The sequence below is a fragment of the Schistocerca cancellata genome, chromosome 7, assembly GCF_023864275.1.
Source record: "Schistocerca cancellata isolate TAMUIC-IGC-003103 chromosome 7, iqSchCanc2.1, whole genome shotgun sequence".
Taxonomy (NCBI): Eukaryota; Metazoa; Arthropoda; class Insecta; order Orthoptera; family Acrididae; genus Schistocerca; species Schistocerca cancellata.
The window spans coordinates 33991693-34013552 of NC_064632.1; the positions used below are offsets into that span (position 1 = coordinate 33991693).

General features: G+C 38.9%; 1 protein-coding gene across 2 annotated transcripts in view; it reads left to right on the forward strand.

Moving 5' to 3' along the window:
- Nucleotides 1-21860, forward strand: part of LOC126092530 (uncharacterized) — a 205691-nt gene that overhangs the window by 19890 nt on the left and 163941 nt on the right. For both annotated transcript variants that reach the window (XM_049908158.1, XM_049908157.1), the window contains exons 2-3: nucleotides 2912-3250; nucleotides 16094-17111. In XM_049908158.1, coding sequence (XP_049764115.1) covers nucleotides 3108-3250; nucleotides 16094-17111 — 1161 coding nt within the window. In that variant the 5' untranslated portion in view covers nucleotides 2912-3107. The remainder of the gene's footprint in view (nucleotides 1-2911; nucleotides 3251-16093; nucleotides 17112-21860) is intronic.

Below are 21860 nucleotides of genomic sequence, written 5' to 3' on the forward strand. Positions count from 1 at the left end.
AGGGACAGGTATACACTCGCACTCACACACATATCCATCCGCACATATACAGACACAAGCAGACATATGTAAAGGCAAAGAGTTTGGGCGGAGATGTCAGTCGAGGCGTAAGTACAGAGGCAAAGATGTAGTTGAATGACAGGTGAGGTGTGAGCGGCGGCAACTTGAAATTAGCGGGGGTTGAGGCCTGGTGGGTAACGGGAAGAGAGGATATATTGAAGGGCAAGTTCCCATCTCCGGAGTTCATCATCTTTGTTTTTAGATATATTTTTCCCACGTGGAATGTTTCCCTCTATTATACTCAGATTATTTTCTTACTGTGACAGTGTAAAACAACCATTTGATTACAGTTTCTTAGATAAGTTTTCATTATATTCGAATTTATTTAGCAATATACAATGATCTACACTGTCCACTGCTTTTCTCAGTACTGAATTATAGTCAGCACCTTCCCCTATGTCAGATGTATTGGTTGGACAACCAAAGAATCTTTCACAAAATTGAACTATGAGACTGTCAGTTAGTTGTGCTCAAAGAAATAGACAACTACTGTGTTGTACTTTGAAGTTAAAACATTAACGGTGGGCCTATTACAAATCTCTTGTCTTTTGTTCGTTTATTGTGTAATGGCCTCCCAACTGAATATTTAAGTCTGTGCAGGGAAAATTCCTGAAAAATGAAAAATAGTGTTACAAAAGGAATTAAATTTATTGCTAATGTAATTTTCAATAATACATTACTGATACTTTGTGATCCAACACTCTGTTGTTATCATATCCCCACTGTCACTCCTTTTTCTTTGTTGACATTTGTGCGTTCAGAGCACATGGCTCTGGCAGTTTTTAAATCGTCTCTAGTTGGCCCTTACTGTACCAGTTTTCCAACAGTTTATAATGGTCTCTAGAGTTGTGAACAGTGTTTTACCATATCTGTGGTGATTTTCTATGAAAGTCATTGAGTAAAACAGAAGTGATTTCTGGCATTCCCCAAGGTAGTGTTACAGGCCCTCTGCTGTTCCTTATCTATATAAATGATTCAGGAGACGAATCTGAGCAACCATCTTAGGTTGATTGCAGATGATGCTATTGTTTACCGTCTAGTAAAGTCATCAGAAGATCAAAACAAATTGTAAAACAATTTAGAAAAGATATTTGTATGGTGTGAAAATTGGTAATTGACCCTAAATAATGAAAAGCGTAAGGTCATCCACGTGAGTGCTAAAAGGAATCTGTTAAACTTCAGTTACATGAAAATCAGTCAAATCTAAAGGCTGTAAATTCAACTAAATGCGTAGAAATTACAATTACAAATGACTTAAATTGGAAAGATCACATAGAAAATGTTATGGGGAAGACAAACCAAAGACTGTGTTTTATTGACTTAACACTTAGAAAATGTTACTAATGCACTAAAGAGACTGTCTACACTATGCTTGTCTGTCCTCTTTCGGAGTACTGGTGCGCGGTCTGGGATCTGTACCAGATAGGATTAACGGAGTACATTGAGAAAGTTCAAAGAAGAGGAGCATGTTTTGTATTGTTGCAAAACAGGGTGGAGAGTGTCACTGACATGATAAAGGATCTGGGGTGGACATCATTAAAACAAAGGCCTTTTTCATTGTGGCAGAATCTTCTCACAAAATATCAATCAACAACTTTTTCATCCAAATGCAAAAATATTTTGTTGACGCTGACCTACAGAGGGAGAAATGTTCATCACAATAAAATAAAGGAAATCAGAGCTCTAACGGAAAGAGGTAGGTGTCCATTTTTTCCACGCACTATTCGAGATTGGAATAATAGAGAATTATTGTGAAGGTGGTTCGGTGAACCCTCTGCCAGGCTCTTTAAGTGTGAGTTGCAGAGTATCTATTTAGACATGGACTAGAAAGCTTATTTTTTTTATTGGAAAACAGAGGCCTAACAAGAATTTTCTACCAGTGAAGCGATTTGTGATAACATCGATTTGTAGCTTTTAATGAAGATAAAAAATTTCACCAGTGCTCTTCATTATGCTTTCTCAGCTTATGAAGAGAAAGCTATGATCACCAACAACCCTCCTGTGTCTTTGGCTGCTGTAGCAATAGCTATGGGACACACACTTTTACGATATGCAATTCTATTTTATTTGTAATCAGTTCCTTCTTTAAGTACAGACTTGAATGGCAATGATTGCGATTGTAAAAAATATTACTCTCGTACTTTGGTGGCTGTGGCTGTTAAGCAGCTGACGCTCATCCAGAATGGAAGTTCCCCTAATTAAAAGCACAATTCTGAACCTGGGATCTTCTGATTTGGAAGACAGAAATAGAACAAGATAGTGCTAGAAATGGCAGAATTGCATTCATTAACTCCGACTCATGGGAAAGATTTCAGGAAGCACAAGGCCATTACAATTATGGGCGATAACATTATGAGGAATTAAAAATAAATGAAAAAGTCACGGTTGTAGCAGGAATCAAACCCAAAACAGCAAATTGACAGCCGGTGCACTAGACCACTGCGCTATGCCACGTGCTTGATCATCAGTGCTCAAAAATCCTACACACTATACCTGAAAATCCTTAGAGTGCTTTTTGGCTTTTATTATTTCCCACTTACACGAGATATTCTGGAAACTTGAAAAGGGCACCAACCTGCTCCTATTCACCCAGTTTGAGCCAAATTGGTGAGCCTAATCCTGCACCCTCCAAATGTCAGATTTAAAGTTATCAAGTTGTTTATGTTGCCTGTGATAATGACCTTCTTTGTTTCACTGCAACATTGTTGCTCTCATATTTCCAAGTGATGTTACAGTGTTAGAATTAACAAAAATCATCATTTGAGAATTCTAATGTGTTTTGTCTTTGACAGTTCACTGGTATTTTTTATTTTTTAATTCATTCATGAAAATTGATCTGTTTTAATTTTAGCAAATCTGATGGAGCACAAAAGCTGAGAACCTGGATTGAAGAGATGCTCTTGGAAAGTGCAGAAGAAACAAAATTTAAGAGGCAGATGATGAGAGAATTTTTAACAAAACACTCCAGAGATGAAAGTGACTGACTAAAGTAGTAGGCACTGATGTCCTCTGCAGATGCATTGTGACAGTAGATTACATGTGTTAAAATGGACATTAGAGATCCAAAAAGGAAGAGAAAAGTAGTATCATCGAAGCTAACAAAACTCTCACTTAAGAAGAGTGCTCAAGAATCAAAAACAGCAGAAGACAGTTTTGATGGTTTTGGCAGCTTTGCTCTATCTTTGCAAAGGTATACATATATAACATTTCTTTAAACAAACAAAATTGTAATGCTAGCTACAAGTGTAACAAAAACCAAAATATGGACTATTTGAGACAGAGTCTCAGTTACTGGTAACTGAAAAACTGATGGAAAAATACTTCGAACACTTAGGTTTCAGTACTGTCAGCTCTTTCATTAGTAGAAAAGGATAGTCAAGAATTAAGGAAAATCGTCATTTGAAAATTTTAAAGCATTATTTTTGTCACTGGTCTTTTTCGGTTATTTAACTCGTTTTATTTTTTAATTCATTCATGAAAATTGATCTGTTTTAGTTTGGAGAATTGGAGAAAAGATATATATATATATGTGGGATGTGGGAAATAGCTACACAAAGACAAAGACAGTAATTAATGATACATCACTTGCAGCTGACTTTTAGTTTGATGAAGGAACTGCCAGTGTTCAAGGTTTTTTCCCATTTGTGTTGTTTTGCTGAATATTCAGGATGTTCCTTTTCTGACATGGAAGGAGGTATAGTAGAATTATGCCACCTATATCTTCATACTTTATTACTTTGCATACATACTGTTGACTAAGAATAATGAGAAATTTGTTTCATCAGCCCTAAATTTTGAATATAAAAATATGCAAACTGGTACTTGTGTATAGTGAAACAGGTTCAGCATCACAAAGTGGTTTGTGGTTTCACTTGCACTTCTGATGCTCGCAATGAAATGATTGTATCACTAATGCTGTTTCCATGTTTTCATTATGTTTATCATCCATTTCAATTTGATGTCATTCAGCACTGACTGTGTAGAGTGGAAAACCTTTATAAATTGTGTGGTTTCAATTTTATGAAGAGCAATATGAAATATTATATATCAGTGTTTGGATGAGTAGGTCATTTTACACTTCTTATGTTTTGAATAACAATAAACAACTACTTTTCTTTGTTATTATTTCAAGTTCATTTTTTGTTTGTGTCATTTTAAAAAGCTGTTTCAGCAAAGTCAGACTAACTTGACATTTTCATAAATGTTCTGAACTTGAGGACAGCAGTTTGTTCAGTCCAATTTCACTGATAGTTTTCTTAATAACTTCTAGGAAGTAAGCAATATTTGTTTAAACTTAGGTAGTGTTCCATCAGGACAATGTTGTTAATGAGTTCTTGCACTCCTCTGCAGAGATTAATTATGTTGAAGGTTTCTCTTGCTGTGTTCCGTTCCTCATTTCAACTGTAGTGAGAAAAAGGTCAATTATTACAAATATTTAATTTTTACATCTAGTTTTTCCAATGTATATCAAACAATGGGATGTCCAGGATGGAATTGTTTCTCCAGTGTATATGTTTGATAAGATGTGAAAAATGTCACAGGATTTGCTATTCCCAATGTGTATAATTTTTTGAGATTAAAGAATAACACGTTTTTATTCAGTGTTAATATTATACTTGTTGATCTTTCCATCTCACCTTCTTCATCTTCTTCCCCCTTCTACTCATCCCCTCATCCGCCTATTTCACACTTACCATCCTCCTCAAAACACTGAAATAATAATAATAATAATGCTAACTGTTTCGAAGTTTTAAATTTGTAATGATTTGCAAGTGGATTGAAGTCAGAGTACCTTCAGACCTGCATAGTACAGCACATGACTACCAATATTATTTGTCTTCTGTCTTGAATTTACTTGTTAATGATAGTATAAGATAGAGTTGATTCACAATGTATTTGAAAGCTTTTTACAGTTCATAGGATTAGGTTATTCAGTATTCAGGGGTCATGGGCACTGCGTCCTGATTCTGCCCAGTTTTTATTCTCACTTAACTAACTTGATTTTCAAAGTTCTGTGTGTATTGTGTCCATTTGAATAGCATACCGTGAAAAACCTTTTCTGTCTATAATTTAGAATGACACTTTAATCTGTGACTCTTCTCTACATCAGTTATTAAGCAGTTACTTGCAGGCAGTTTCCCACATCTATTACTTATTGCATATTTATTTTACTGCGTGCAGGTTACATATTGATTTTATTCATTATTACACTGCAGTGACCTATTGCAGTGAGTGCACAGTATTGTAATTAAACTGTTTTCAGTTACTTGTTGAAAGTGACAGATGATTATCTGAATGAACAGAAATTCCTTGGTAAGGTAGTAACAACCAGAAATTAAATGAAACAGCCAATGCAGCATTATATAAAGCTAGTTAATCAGGTTTTTTTTGTATCCGAGTGGGATAGTGCAGTGGTTAGCACACTGGACTCGCATTCTGGAGGACGATGGTTCAAACCTCACATCCGGCTATCCTGATTTATGTTTTTCATGATTTCCCTAAATCTTTTACGGCAAATACCGAGATGATTCCTTTGAAAGAGCACAACCACTTTCCTTCTCCATGATATACGGGATGGAATGAGGCATTTGAGGCTAGTGCAGGTGCAGTGAGTTACTTGATGCCATTTCAGTTGCTGTGTAACCATATATGATTGAAAAATATGAGCCAGTTTTCTGGACACCTATTCAGCCAAGAATACAGTGGTGTTTTTGTAATGCCAGTTGATTAATTTGTTAGTCCAAATTGAGTATTTAATATCATTGACGGTAGATGAAGTTCGGGTAGGTGGTTAGGCTGCCAAGACTTGGAAAACAAATATTCCATGATATTTCAGGATTTCACCAGATGATGATGTCATGTCAACATCACTAAGTAGCTGTAGATGTTAAGACATGCCAGCCAAAATTCATATTTAGACCTCCAATACCATATGTATGAATTGTAAAAATTCAGGAACAGCATAAGTTATTTTGGGTGGGGATCTACATTTGCTGAAGGAATCCTGTCATTACTAATGATTCCCTTCACATGTCTCAGGAAATGTAAAGGCATAAAATGACTGATGTTAGTCAGCAAGTTACCCTTGTAAACTTAATCAAAGACACTTGTATTACAAGAGAGATGTTGTATTATGCAGAAAGACATCATCTGACATTACTGGGCCCTACTTCTTTGTGGAAGACACTGCAACATGTAAAAGACACTGTAACGGAAATCTCACAATGTATATGTGTTTGTTGCAGTGATTTGAGTGGCCCACTTGGTTGCTAAGTTTTGATGCATAATAATTTTTTATGTTTCCAAGACTTACGTTGACAATCTGTACACCATTTTTTCTTACCAATGTTATCACACAAGAAATTTGTGCAGCTCTGTGTATTACTCTTATTGATATGTGGATAAATTGTACCCTTAATAGTAACTGTGCCTTTAACAAGAAAGACTGCTATTCGTCATACATTATAATTTTATGCAGCATATTACACTATAATACATGCACTATTGAGAAACGATATAATTTATTATCACACCAAAATAAGTCTGTAGAATTAAAAACTATCACACTTCCATACCATATCATCCATCATCATCATCATCATCATTTAAGACTGATTATGCCTTTCAGCGTTCAGTCTGGAGCATAGCCCCCCTTATACAGTTCCTCCATGATCCCCTATTCAGTGCTAACATTGGTGCGTCTTCTGATGTTAAACCTTTTGCTTCAAAATCATTCTTAACCGAATCCAGGTACCTTCTCCTTGGTCTGCTCCGGCTCCTCCTACCCTCTACTGCTGAATCCCTGAGTCTCTTGGGTAACCTTGCTTCTCCCATATGTGTAACATGACCCCACCATCTAAGCCTGTTCGCCCTGACTGCTACATCTATAGAGTTCATTCCCAGTTTTTCTTTGATTTCCTCATTGTGGACACCCTCCTGCCATTGTTCCCATCTACTAGTACCTGCAATCATCCTAGCCACTTTCATATCCGTAACCTCAACCTTGTTGATAAGGTAACCTGAATCCACCCAGCTTTCGCTCCCATACAACAAAGTTGGTCGAAAGATTGAACGGTGCACAGATAACTTAGTCTTGGTACTGACTTCCTTCTTGCAGAAGAGAGTAGATTGTAACTGAGTGCTCAATGCATTAGTTTTGCTACACCTCGCTTCCAGTTCTTTCACTATGTTGCCATCCTGTGAGAATATGCATCCTAAGTACTTGAAACCGTCCACCTGTCCTAACTTTGTTCCTCCTATTTGGCACTCAATCCATTTATATTTCTTTCCCACTGACATTACTTTCGTTTTGGAGATGCTAATCTTCATACCATAGTCCTTACATTTCTGATCTAGCTCTGAAATATTACTTTGCAAACTTTCAGTCGAATCTGCCATCACAACTAAGTCATCCGCATATGCAAGACTGCTTATTTTGTGTTCACATATCTTAATCTCACCCAGCCAGTCTATTGTTTTCAACATATGATCCATAAATAATATGAACAACAGTGGAGACAGGTTGCAGCCTTGTCTTACCCCTGAAACTACTCTGAACCATGAACTCAATTTACCGTCAACTCTTAACTGCTGCCTGACTATCCATGTAAAGACCTTTAATTGCTTGCAAAAGTTTGCCTCGTATTCCATAATCTTGTAGAACAGACAATAACTTCCTCCTAGGAACCCGGTCATATGCCTTTTCTAGATCTATAAAGCATAGATACAATTCCCTGTTCCACTCATAACACTTCTCCATTATTTGCCGTAAGCTAAAGATCTGGTCCTGACAATGTCTAAGAGCCCTAAACCCACACTGATTTTCATCCAATTGGTCCTCAACTAATACTCGCACTTTCCTTTCAACAATACCTGAGAAGATTTTACCCACAACGCTGATTAAAGAGATACCTCTGTAGTTGTTACAATCTTTTCTGTTTCCATGCTTAAAGATTGGTGTGATTACTGCTTTTGTCCAGTCTGATGGAACCTGTCCCAACTCCCAGGCCATTTCAATTATCCTGTGTAGCCCTTTAAGACCTGACATTCCACTGTATTTGATTAGTTCCGACTTAATTTCATCCACCCCAGCCGCTTTATTGCACTGCAATCTATTGACCATTTTTTCCACTTCCTCAAATGTGATCCTGTTTCCATCATCATTCCTATCCCATTCTACCTCGAAATCTGAAACATTACTGATCGCATTTTCACCTACATTGAGCAACTCTTCAAAATATCCCCTCCATCTGCCCAAGGCATCCACAGGATTCACCAGCAGTTTTCCTGACCTGTCCAAAATACTTGTCATTTCCTTTTTACCTCCCTTTCGAAGACTGCTAATTACACTCCAGAATGGTTTTCCAGCAGCTTGACCCATAGTCTCCAACCTGTTTCCAAAGTCTTCCCACGATTTCTTCTTGGATGCTGCAATTATCTGTTTGGCTTTGTTTCTTTCTTCAACATAACTTTCTCTGTCTACCTGGGTTCTGGTATGTAGCCATTTTTGATATGCCTTCTTTTTCCTTTTACAGGCTGCCTTGACTGTATCATTCCACCAAGCTCTTTGCTTCATCCTACTTTTACACACTACTGTTCCAAGACATTCTTTAGCCACTTCTAGTACTGTGTCCCTGTACCTTGTCCATTCCTTTTCCAATGACTGTAATTGACTACATTCAACTAACTGGTACCTTTCTGAGATCGCTGTTATGTACTTGTGCCTGATTTCCTTATCCTGAAGTTTCTCCACTCTTATCCTCCTACATATGGACCTGACCTCCTGCACTTTCGGCCTCACAATCCCAATTTCACTGCAGATTAAATAATGATCAGTGTCATCAAAGAATCCCCTGAATACACGTGTGTCCCTCACAGCCTTCCTGAATTCCTGATCTGTTATTATATAGTCAATGACAGATCTGGTTCCCCTGCCTTCCCAAGTATACCGGTGAATGTTCTTATGTTTAAAAAAGGAGTTTGTGATTACTAAGCCCATACTGGCACAGAAATCCAAGAGTTGTTTCCCGTTCCTGTTGGCCTCCATATCCTCTCCAAATTTACCCATAACCTTTTCATACCCTTCTGTTCGATTTCCAATCCTGGCGTTAAAGTCACCCATGAGCAGAACACTGTCCTTGTCCTTTACTCTAACAACTACATCACTGAGTGCCTCATAAAAACTATCCATCTTACCTTGATCTGTCCCTTCACAATGCGAATATACTGACACAATCCTAATTTTCTTGCTAGACACTGTCAAATGTATCCACATCAGTCGTTTGCTTACATACCTTATTGCAACTACGCTGGGTTCCATTTCTTTCCTGATGTAAAGCCCTACACCCCATTGTGCTATTCCTGCTTTGACTCCTGACAGGTAGACCTTGTATTCTCCCACTTCCTCTTCTTTCTCACCCCTTACCCGAATGTCACTAACAGCTAAAACGTCCAGCCTCATCTTACTTGCAGCCTCTGTCAGCTCTACCTTCTTCCCAGAGTAGCCCCCATGGATATTAATAGCTCCCCATCTCATTACCATTTGTTTGCCAAGTCGTATCTCAGGAGTCCCTGGTTTGTCAGTTAGAGGTGGGACCCCGTCACCTCCAAAGGTCCGAGGCATTTTGCTCTGATTGTTGCCAGCATCATATTTAAAGTACCAGGGAAGCAGGTTGCTAGCCCTACTTGCCCCGAGTCCCATTGGGTTGTACCCCTAACGGCTGAGGGACTAACCGGTGGATTTGGTAGTCTTTGCCGTATGAGCACAAAGGTGACCACGACTCAGAATATGTCCGAGATGCCCAGCCTTATTCCAAAGTAACTGGTATCCCGACAGTCGGGAACACTTACTTGGCCATTCATACGTTGCCCGTGGTTCATGAACTAGGACATGACTACAGGAACCCACACCATGAACCACATCATATCTGTTAGAAAAAATTAATTTGAATAAATCCCACCAATATGCATTTGATAGACTATGTTGCAAGCAGTGAACAAATATTCATGGAAGTGTATAGATTTCAGAATTTTGATTATGTATTTTTAGTATGCTGGGCACTGGGCACATGTAGTAGTATTCTGTCTCACAGCTTGTAAAAAAAAAAAAAAAAAAACACACACACACACACACACACACACACACACACATTTATGCAAGCATAACACACACACACATAGCTAATTCTCACTGGCCTCTGGGACTTGACTTTGGACTTCGCTTGTGTCTGATGTGTGCCGTACTTCCCATCCACATCAATCCTACCATCCACCAATAATACCTCCACTCAAACAGCTGCCACCCATTCCATACTAAGAAGTCTTTTACATACAGCCTTACCAATTGTGGTTGTCACATCTGTAGTGATGATCAATCCCTGTCCAAATATGCCAGGGGTCTCACTGAGACCTTCACAGACCGAAATTACCCTCCCAATCATGTCTAGAAACAATTCTCCTGTTTCTTGTCTCAGCAGTCACCTACCACATTCTACATACCCATTGTGTAACCACAAACAAGCACTCCTCTTGTGACTCAGTTCCACCTGGGACTGAAGCAACTGAATCATATTCTCTGCCACAACTCTGACTACCTCTTGTTTTGCCCTGAAATAATGAATATCCTACCCACTGTCCTCCCAACCCCTCCAACAGTGGTATTTTGCTGCCTATTGAACATACACAATATCCTTGTCCATTCTTATCTCCCCACCCCTCCCGCTCTCAACCCCTTGTTTCCTGGCTCTCATATCCTGGCAATAGACCTAGCCCATCACAGTCTGGGCTACCTGTGAAAGCAGTCACGTGATCCAGAAATTAAGCTGCTACCACTGTGCTGCTTTCTATATGGACATGGCAGCTAACAAGCTGTCTGTTGGCATGAGTAGCCACACCAAATTGTGGCCTGGAGACAACTGACCACCCACTACTTAACAAGACATTTGGGCTTGACAAATGACAAGGTGTCTGTCTGCATGAACAGCCTTAGCCAAATTACGGGCAATAGACAGGTGGAAGACCCAGTTGCTGAACATAGTGCTCAATATGTTGTGCTTCACTCCAGCAACTGTGCCATCTATATCTTTCCTACCAACACCAGCTGTTCTGGATTGTGCCGGTGGGAACTATCCCTACAACATATGTTTCCTTGCCGTAACCTTGCCTCAACCTTCTCTAATCCCTGTCCTCTCCCTTCTTATTCCCTTCCCTGCTCCCACTCCAGCACTACAACTTCCACCAACACACCAACAGTCTTTTTCCATTCTTTATGCCACTCCTTTCCCCTCTCCCTTTCCTCCTCGTCACCCCACCCCCTCCTTCAACATAGCCTCCTGACTCTTCACCTAGCAGCTCATCCTGTCCTTCCTATGTCCTTGCATTCTCCCACAAGCAGTACATCATCTTCCTCCACTCCTACCCAGCTAGATGCATGCCAGAGGCGACAGGTGTGTGTGTGTGTGTGTGTGTGTGTGTTTTCACAAGGACTTTTTTGTCCAAAAGCTTCAATGTTTAGCAGTCATTTCATTGTGCTTATCTGCAACTCTACACCTCCTCTATGTGGTAAGTGGCAATCTATCCTTTTCATGAAACTTCCTGGCAGATTAAAACTGTGTGCCGGGCCGAGACTCAAACTCGGGAACTTTGCCTTTCGCGGGCAAGTGCTCTACCAACTGAGCTACCCAAGCATGACTCACACCCCGTCCTCACAGCTTTACTTCTGCCAGTATCTCGTCTCCTACCTTCCAAACTTTACAGAAGCTCTCCTGCGAACCTTGCAGAACTAGCACTCCTGAAAGAAAGGATATTGCGGAGACATGGCTTAGCCACAGCATGGGGGATGTTTCTAGAATGAGATTTGCACTCTGCAGCAGAGCGTGCGCTGGTATGAAACTTCCTGGCAGATTAAAACTGTGTGCCAGACCGAGACTCGAACTCGGGACCTTTGCCTTTCGTGGGCAAGTGCTCTACCAAATGAGCTACCCAAGCATGACTCACCGTCCTCACAGCTTTACTTCTGCCAGTATCTCGTCTCCTACCTATCAAACTTTACAGAAGCTCTCCTGCGAACCTTACAGAACTAGCACTCCTGAAAGCTCAGTTGGTAGAGCACTTGCCCGCGAAAGGCTAAGGTCCTGAGTTCGAGTCTCGGTCCGGCACACAGTTTTAATCTGCCAGGAAGTTTCATATCAGTACACACTCCACTGCAGAGTGAAAATCTTATTCTGAAAACATCCCCCAGGCTGTGGCTAAGCCATGTCTCTGCAATATCCTCCTTTCAGGAGTGCTAGATCTGCAAGGTTCGCAGGAGAGCTTCTGTAAAGTTTGAAAGGTAGGAGACGAGATACTGGCAGAAGTAAAACTGTGAGGACGGGGCGTGAGTCGTGCGTGGGTAGCTCAGTTGGTAGAGCACTTGCCCACGAAAGGCAAAGGTCCAGAGTTCGAGTCTCGGTCGGGCACACAGTTTTAATCTGCCAGGAAGTTTCATATCAGCGCACACTCCGCTGCAGAGTGAAAATCTCATTCTATCCTTTTCATATTTTATCTCTTAAATAATGGATTCTTTGACTTGTAATGCAGTGTCCAGTGTGTAAGACAGACAGTGTTTGGAGATAACTGTGCTTGAAACAGTTTATAAGTTCATTGCATTATTTAAGGTCAGATGACACATATGAAAAATGGTAGATAATGCTGTAAGATGCAGCCAATATTTGAACAGAAGAAAGAGACAAAAGGCATTTAGGACTCTTGGAGACATCCTTTTACTTTCTGTACTGATTAGCTTAATCCTACCGCAGATGCACTCTTTAATTATACAGGAGCAGATGTTTGTGTACTATATACACATTGATAATAAGTTACATTTGCTTTATCATTTATTGCAGTAATTTATGCCATATAGTGTTTACAAGTAACATTTAGGCTTATGCTTAACAATAGTTCCATACATGTTATAGGTGCTAATGTGTTACGTTGGGACAATTTACTTGCAAATTAATTGTCTTCAACTTTGGGTGAACAAACACTGCATTTTTCACAGAGAACTGTTTTTTGATAATGACTTTTGTGGACAAAATCACAAGAGCTACATCTTAGTGTTGTGGAGCTGTTATTTGTCCTTCCACAAATTCCGCATCTGTATTTTTTCTTCATTGGTTGCTCTTGTATATGCATCCCTTGAACTTTGTAATGCTGCAGATACATGCTAACATCTGCTGGTTAACTTGTTGTCACAGATCTTTTGACAGGATGTGGTTTGTCAGTTGAAAAGAAATGTTCTTTAGAAAAACTCAAAATGGATGTTTCTCGTTATTTTTATTTGCTTTTATCTGCGCATTGATACCAGCCATTTTCAGCAATGTGTACCATGTAGCCAATGTCCATATTCTTGTCTTTTGCATTACTAAATGTGGCACATTTGGTCAACAGTGTTGACACCTCACTTTGTCTTATTGTAATGTAGTCTAATATGAGGAGTCTTAAGTGGCCTCATCTGCTGTTCCTTTGCTGTGCATTGTGGAAGTGAGTACAACAGATTTATTATATTTAGATACATATGGTACCACAGCAATGTCTTTTTGGTAGCTACAAACTATCAAACCGATTCTTCTCTTCTTGTTGGGCAAAAACTCAAAGTGGTATTTCTTTTTTATCCTTTCTCAGGATTCCTAATATGAGTGGAATTGTTTTGTAGCAGAGAAAGCCAACGGATAGCTAGTATACAAGTTATATGTTGTCATATTTATATTTGTGCCTTTCATTGCCTCGGTCAGTCTGCACACTGTTAGATGGCTTATTAGAAAAACAAAATGGTCCTTCTAGCTGTTTGCCACAGTACACTTCCAACAAACCAGTGTAGAATGACTTACCATCACACAGGGCAAATATTTTGACGTCATATTTAACAGGTTTGTTGGGAATGCATTGTATGAAGCTGCATCACTTCTTCTAGTTTCTCATCAGTAGTAACAAATTCTCCAGGATTGTAACTATTCATGCAGTTTTTCTGAACTGCTTCTAGACAGATCGTAATAGCTGCTAACCTGTCTTTTTTCATGTCTCATATTCCTTTCTTTTACCATCAAATCTAATCCACCTGAGAAGCAATAAAAATCTCTTGTAACTCATGCTGGATCTCAAAACAATCATTTCTATTCCATCATTTGAATGAAGTTGCAATACATTTGTGTTGTGGTTTCCACCCTTGAGGCCAATCAAATAAAGAATGTCTAATATTGTACAAATTTCATTACGATCTGTCAACTCAGCATGCCTACCTCTAGAATAATTTTCTCCTTGTGTTTTCCTGTGAATGTACACAGTTGTAAAATGTATTGTTTCTTGTATCAATAGTACTGATGATTCTATGAAATGATTCAGTTTCCTCTATAATACCTCATGCTCCATTTTAAGGCCTGGAAAGGTCTTTATAATATTTTTTGTTGGTACATGTGATGTCTTTTTATGCATATCAGTTTACATCATTTTATTTGTTTGTTCCTACCAATAAATATATCACCTTCAGTATCAAAGGACGCTAATCTTTCATCACACTCAATTTCAGAGTCACTGTCATGATCACTCCGTAATATTATTTCATCTCTCCATCAGAAAAAAAAAAATCATCAATATCTCTGCTGTCATCTTCTTCCGCAGGCACCTCCAAAACGATCTGCTCTAGTTCCCCCTCTGTCAAGAATTTTTTGGCCATACAATCAGAAGCACAAACTATTGTCTGTAGCTAATGAAGCATAATTATAGATGTGTCTAAAATATATTGCTTTTTAGCAAAAGCGCACTAGCACAAGTGTAAGCGCACTAGAGATAACGTTGAAAATTTGAAATAATACTTACACGCTTTAGTAGCACCTGTCTTCTGTCTCCATCTGCCACTTTTCCATTCTCCTGCCTTTGCACCACTTTTTTTATTCACTATCCAACCCACCCTCTTGTCAGATACTTACCTTCCATATAATCTCTGTTCTGTTGATCATCATTTTTATTTTACTGTTGTTCCTTAGTTGATTCTATATTATTATTATTATTATTATTATTATTATTATTACTTGATGATGATCATTATCTTCTTGGAGTTATTTGTTTTTATGTCGTATGAATTTCACTTCCTTTTATTTACGAATCATCACCAAAAATAAACATATGTAACCAACATGTTTTAAAATCAGACACAGTGAAAGTTAAGTGTTTAGGTAAAATGTGCTCACACACACACTGAAGATAGGACATCCTGTTGTATTGGGATAATGAGAGAAATTCCATGGTGACACACGCAGGATAACAAGACCACAAAAAATTTCCATGGTTGATGCTTTGCAAATAAAAGGAAATGAAATATGTAAGTGTGATGGTAAGACACTAAATGCACAAGGATCCTTGATCAAATCCCCACAGTGCCATCTCGATTTAGCTTTTCCATGATTACCAAAACTGTTCAAGACAAATACCAGTATGGTTCCTTCGAAAAATTTCCTTCCTCATTCCTTTCATTCCAATTTTTTCTATGTTTGTAATAACCTCATTGTTAAACTTTAATCTACCCACCTTCCTTATCATCATAGGGGTTCCTTCTTATTCCTTGCCCTCTGTTTTTTCCACTACCATTTGCATTGCTATTTTCCCTCCATCCTGCAGGTGGCTTTGCTTGATAATGTGTTCTTATCCTCCCCTATTTCTCCTCTCTCCTTGCTCTGTGTGGAGTCATCTGCCATCTTCTCCTCCTACACTCTACCCACTTTCCTACCTAACTACCAGAAACTGACAGTTACATCTCAGGATGCAACGATTTTTATCAGTCTTTGCCGTAAAAAAACTTTTGCTATGAACAGAAATGAAAGTTTGATAGCATAACAAGGAATTGTCTGAATCATTTAGGTGTTTGTTAGAGGGCATATAAAAATTAAAATGTGTTTTTGTCTGTTATCATTGTTTATTTTCCATCCAGAACTTTATCATGTAAATGTAAATATTGCCAACTTTTTAATCACAACCTTTATTTTCTCCCTTGTTTGCTCTATAGTTCCAAAGAGATAGACGGGACATCATCATCATCATCATCAGGAGAGGAAAAATCATATTTTTTGAGCAAAAACACTTATTCTGTGAACATTATTGATCTTTTGCCTTCAGGTAATGAGGTGAGAGATTCTCCACAATCACAAACTCAGCCTCCCCACTATAAATTGTTACTGGATAAAAGTCTGCCTTGTAAAACATCATTTGAGTTGTCGGATGTAAAATGTCTTAAAGGTAGCACTTGTGAGTCAGATGAAAGCTTTGCTGAGAATTTTGAAACTCCTAGTAGAGCAAAGCACTGTCGTGACAAATCTGGTGATTGTGAAGAAATCAGAAATCAAGAAGTGGTCGTTAATGACATTTCATTAGTGTCCAAAGTTGAAAATGATGATATTATTAGTCTTCATTCCTCACAAACTGTGAGTGAAGAGAGCCCAGATAATAATACACCTCTCACAAAATGTAATAACTATTGTACTGAGACTGACAGAAGCCTACCTGTGTTGCCATCCTTAGATAAGTTTGCAGTGGGTTATGTAACTACAGAATATGGACGAGATCATGTTTATGGTACTGTGCATAAAATAATACCTAATTCTGTGTTAGAAGAAGAAAAAACTGGATACCGGTTAGTGAATGAATCAAAACAGAAACAGGAATTGGTTCATTCGCTGAAAAGTGAAGTGACTAATTCATCTTTAGAAGGTGCAGATGCATGTGTGCTTCAAGACACTACCTCAAGAGATGCAGGGAATGTACATGATGCAGATGATGAACAGCTAAGTCCTTACTTTAGTGCTTCTGATCTGACATGTCCTCTGTGTTGGAAGAAATTCGACAAGAAAAGTGCCCAGACATCCCATATGAAATCGTGTGCTGTTAGTCATAATGTCACAACAAAGCAGCTTTTAGATGCCCTTGCATTGCAGAGTAAACAAGCAGCTGAAAGGAAGGCTTTGGGACTGCCTGAGACACCAGTTGTTGCAGCACAAGTGCCAGCTAGGAAGAATGTCTCCAGAAAAGTATGTTGGTAGATTTAATTATGTGAATTATATATAACGATATTAAGTACTGATCATATTGCATCACTTGTATTACAGGTGTCATTGTTTATAGGCATTTCTTTGCTGCATTTGAAAAATCAATTTAATTCTTAGTTGTTATACACTACTATTGCAATCTCTCTCTCTCTCATATATATATAATTTTTTTTACCCGGGGGGGGGGGGGGGGGGGGGTCGTGCGGCAGGAGCAGGAACGCAGAGGAGCAACTCTCTCTCTAATGTTTTGTAGATATAAATTAATAAGTTTGTAAGATCACATAGAATAATTTTTGTTGCTTTTGCCATAACTTTGTGGCATTATTCTAACATCATTATTTCTTGATTTCAAATAGGACATTTTTCTGTGAATTTCAGTTCTCAGAGAAAGCTAGTCATAGTCAATTTTTATTGTTCATAACAAGAATTATTCTGACACTCATATATGTTATGAAATGTTAATAATTTAGAATATGGACAAGTTGGATAATGGAAAATGGAAGGGATAAAAACTGTTAGCGCCAGCAATTGTAAGTACATGTTCTGTTTTTATTGTATGTTTGATTGTGACATTATTAGTTATTAATTTTTTTCTTATATCTGTCAAAAATGAGTAACAGACATTCAGTTGTAACAGAATGTCACCGTGTGTAAAGAGACTGTTACCAAAATTACGGCAGGTTGTGTTGATGAAGTGTCAGAAGAGTAGTTCTCATATCTCTCTCTCTCTCTCTCTCTCTCTCTCTCTCTCTCTCTCTCTCTTTTTCCCCTCCTCAGCTACTGCCACAAAGTAATGTGTGCACACCAAATGTGCTGCCTCTCTCCTTATCTGTCTCAGACGACACTTTTCCTGGGTGACATAAAAATAAATCTTGCTACTCTTTTTGTGAATCACTTAGATAAATTCTTGCCGTCTGAAAAAATAAACCAATAACTCAAGAGGTTCAGCAATAGTGATGGCATTTTGATGAGCTGATCGAGACTTTCATAAGGCTCTTTTACATTCAGAAAGTTACCTTCTATTATTTCTACCATGTAGTGCTCTATTGTCACCATATGGAAGTCTATCTGCATTCAGTAACCACCTTTGGAACATCCATTTCAGAAGCTATTACCTCTGCCACCACGAAAGGTCCCATCACCTTACATGATATAGTTATGCTCTGCAGCCCACCCAACCTTCCTAAAATTATATTCTCTCCATATGCCATGTAAATTCATGGTTTTCTTGCCAATTTTATGAAAAATATAGATTGATACTCACCATATATTGAAGATGTTGAGCCTCGGACAGGCACAACAAAGGGCTACCAAACACTTAAGCTTTTAAGCTTTTGACTAAAAGATGTTCTTCTGAATTAGACAGCACTCGCACATGCACATTCACACAAATGCAGTTTGGCCTCGTCAGCCAGAGACAGTGGTTATGTGTGTGATAGCTGTGTTTGTGTGAATGTGTGTGTGTTTGTTGTCTATTTCAGTAGAAGGCCTTCTGACTGAAAGCTTATGTGTTTACTAGTCTTCTTATTGTGCCTGTCTGTGACTTAAAATCTCTGCTATATGGCAAATAGAAATCTATCCTTTTCATAATATTATCATTATTCCATCCTTTAACAATTTTCTTGTTAATTCCTGCATACCAGTGGGCTGGATGAAAAATACTGTCTTTACAGCTTTCATTGACAGATTATAGAAGTGGATAAGGGAGGAGGGAGCATAGGATCTTCATGGTGCATGTAGATTGCTGTGGGGGGAGGCTAGGAGTGGTGCAGATGGGACAGGTCTGTCTCTCTTGCCCATTGTTACCAGTGGGAAAAATGATGTGCAGAGGTACCAAAAGCTGAAATGTCTAACATAATTAAAATTTCTAATGGAAGTGCAGAATGATGTTTTGTTATGTCGTAATACCTTAAAAACAGAGGGATGGAACAGTAGTTTGTCCACATTATTGTGTATGGCAGAATGTACCTTGTGTATCATTGTCTCCCCTCCCACATCCACCTGCACCTCCTCAGTTTTCCCATTCCAATTGTGAAAGTTGTGCAGGATGAACAATTGCTGGGAAGTCTCTGTGTCAGCTCTGTGCCTCTCTAATCTCCATTCATGTTCTTTTCACGCATGATAAGGGGCAGTCAAATGAAAGTGAGACAGATAGAAAATAAATTGGCCAGGTGTGAGTAGAACTCGTGCTCTGAGGGTTCCGTACAAATTTAGATAAGTGTATAGAGAGTTCATCTATCCTGGGACTAAAGAATCTGGAAGATTTTTGCCTGTTATTGACATTGGTACTGGCAAAGATTGGTCCCTGGAATTCCAAAACTTTCCAGAATGTTGTAATTTTAAGTTTGATAACAAATGACAAGAGAAACATTTTTTTCATGTGATACGATTATGGTTACAAATTAACAATTTTCTGATTTCTTTCCATTACTTGCACTGTGATGCCTTGTTTCCTGGCAAAGTTCAAGACTCTTAAGTCTACGGGGCATACCCTATACGTTTTAGTGTGTGGCTGCGAGTATTGAAATGTCACATAAGTGGCCATATCTTTTGATTGCATTGACTTAGAAGCTTATGTTTTTTACACTGCCAAGGCGCTATAGTTTTTAGTATGTGACATAAATGTCTTTGATACATCTACACATACGTGAAAAAAAAGTGTCATAGATGGACAATGAATGTTTTTACCAATTAATGTATGGAACCCTAAGAAGTAAGAATCATCATAACTGTTAATACAGGGTGACAATTATGGAGCTATATGGAATAAAATCGCCATAACTTCTGAATGGATTGTGTTAGGATGTTCGAGCTGCATGGTTGGTCGCGGGGCATGATGGGAATTAGTATGTGCAGGTATGGTTTAACGACAAAGCCCACTTTCATGTGGATGGGTTCATCAATAAGCAAAATTGGCCCATTTGGGGGACTGAGAATCCGCATTTCGCAATTGAGAAGTCTCTTCACCCTCAACGGGTGACTGTGTAGTGCGCAATGTCCAGTCACGGAATAACCTTAATGATATGGTGATTGCCGAATGATACATGAAGGTTTTAGAAGATGGTTTCATCACCATTATCCAAAGTGGCCCTGGTGTTGACAAGATGTGGTTCATGCTAGTTGGAGCTCGACCCCATCGAAGCAGGAGAGTGTTTGATATCCTGGAGGAGCACTTTGGGGACTGCATTCTGGCTCTGGGGTACCCAGAGGCCACTGGTATGAGCCTTGTTTGGGCACCATATTCTCCGGATCTGAACACATGTGACTCCTTTTTGTGGTGTTTATTAAAGACAAGCTGTACAGCAATAACTCCAGAACCATTGCTTAGCTGAAGACAGCCATTCAGGAGATCATCAACAACATTGATGTTCCAACATTTCAGCGGGTAATGCAGAATTTCACTATTCATCTGCACCACATCATCACCAATGATGGCATTCATTATCAAATGTGTCATAACCAAAATCCGAATATCTCTAGTGAGCAGAATGAAATTTTCACTCTGCAGAGGAGTGTGCACTGATTTGAAACTTCCTGGCAGATTAAAACTGTGTGCCAGATGGAGACTCGAACTCGGGTCCTTTATCTTTAGTGGGCAAGTGCTCTGCCAACTGAGCTATCCAAGCACGACTCACGAACCGTCCTCACAGCTTTACTTCCACCAGTATCTCGTCTCCTGCCTCCTGTGAAACTTGCAGAAGTAGCGCTCCTGGAAGAAAGAATATTGTGGAGAAATGGTTTTGCCACAGCCTTGGGGATGTTTCCAGAATAAGATTTTCACTCTGCAGCGGAGTGTGCGAAACTTCCTGGCAGATTAAAACTGTTTCGCAAGAGAGCTTCTGTGAAGTTTGGATGGTAGGAGATGAGTTACTGGCAGAAGTAAAGCTGTGAGGACGGGATGTGATTCGTGCTTGGGTAGCTCAGTTGGTAGAGAACTTTCCAGCAAAAGGCAATTATCCCGAGTTCGAGTCTCGATCCGGCACACAGTTTTAATCTGCCAGGAAGTTTCATGTGTAGTGACGTTTACATGTTGAATAAAGTGTGTGCACACCATCGTTTGTAACTAATTTATGTTTTTTTTCATGTAGTTCAATAATTGTCACCCTGTACATTTATCCTACTTATCCTACTGTGAGACGAGACAGTCAGTGCCTTAATGGAAAAATGTTGCAATTGCCTATGGAACCATGAATGTTTCATGTTGACACCTCAGGTGACCAATTTGTTCCTTCACTTACTCACTATGAAGAGTCATTGATATTATAATAGTCTTATGATCACTGATTCCCTGAGCTATGCTAACAAGAGTCCAAAAGTTCAAGCCAGTTTGTAACCAGAAGATCTAAAATGTTACCGTTAAGAGTTAGTTTTCTGAGTAACTGGTTAAGGTAATTTTTACACAATGCATTTAGAACAATTTCTCATGATCCCCTGTCCTTACTACTCACCATGAAATATTCCCATAGTACTATAACAAGAACAGGAAATTTTCGTGCGTCTTTCTCCAGGTTTTCCCTGAAATGAAATGTTTCGTCACTACTTTTTCTGAGGCAAGGGCTATGAAACCATCTGACTACCATGTTTGGTTCACCTTTAACAATGATCTTCACTTAAATTATTTCACATGTGGAGTGTGTACTAATCTCACTAGATGTTGTTGTACCATTTACAGATGTAAAAATGCTTCTTCCCTCAGTGCCCGTCATTTCCTTTGCAATGTATATTCCAACA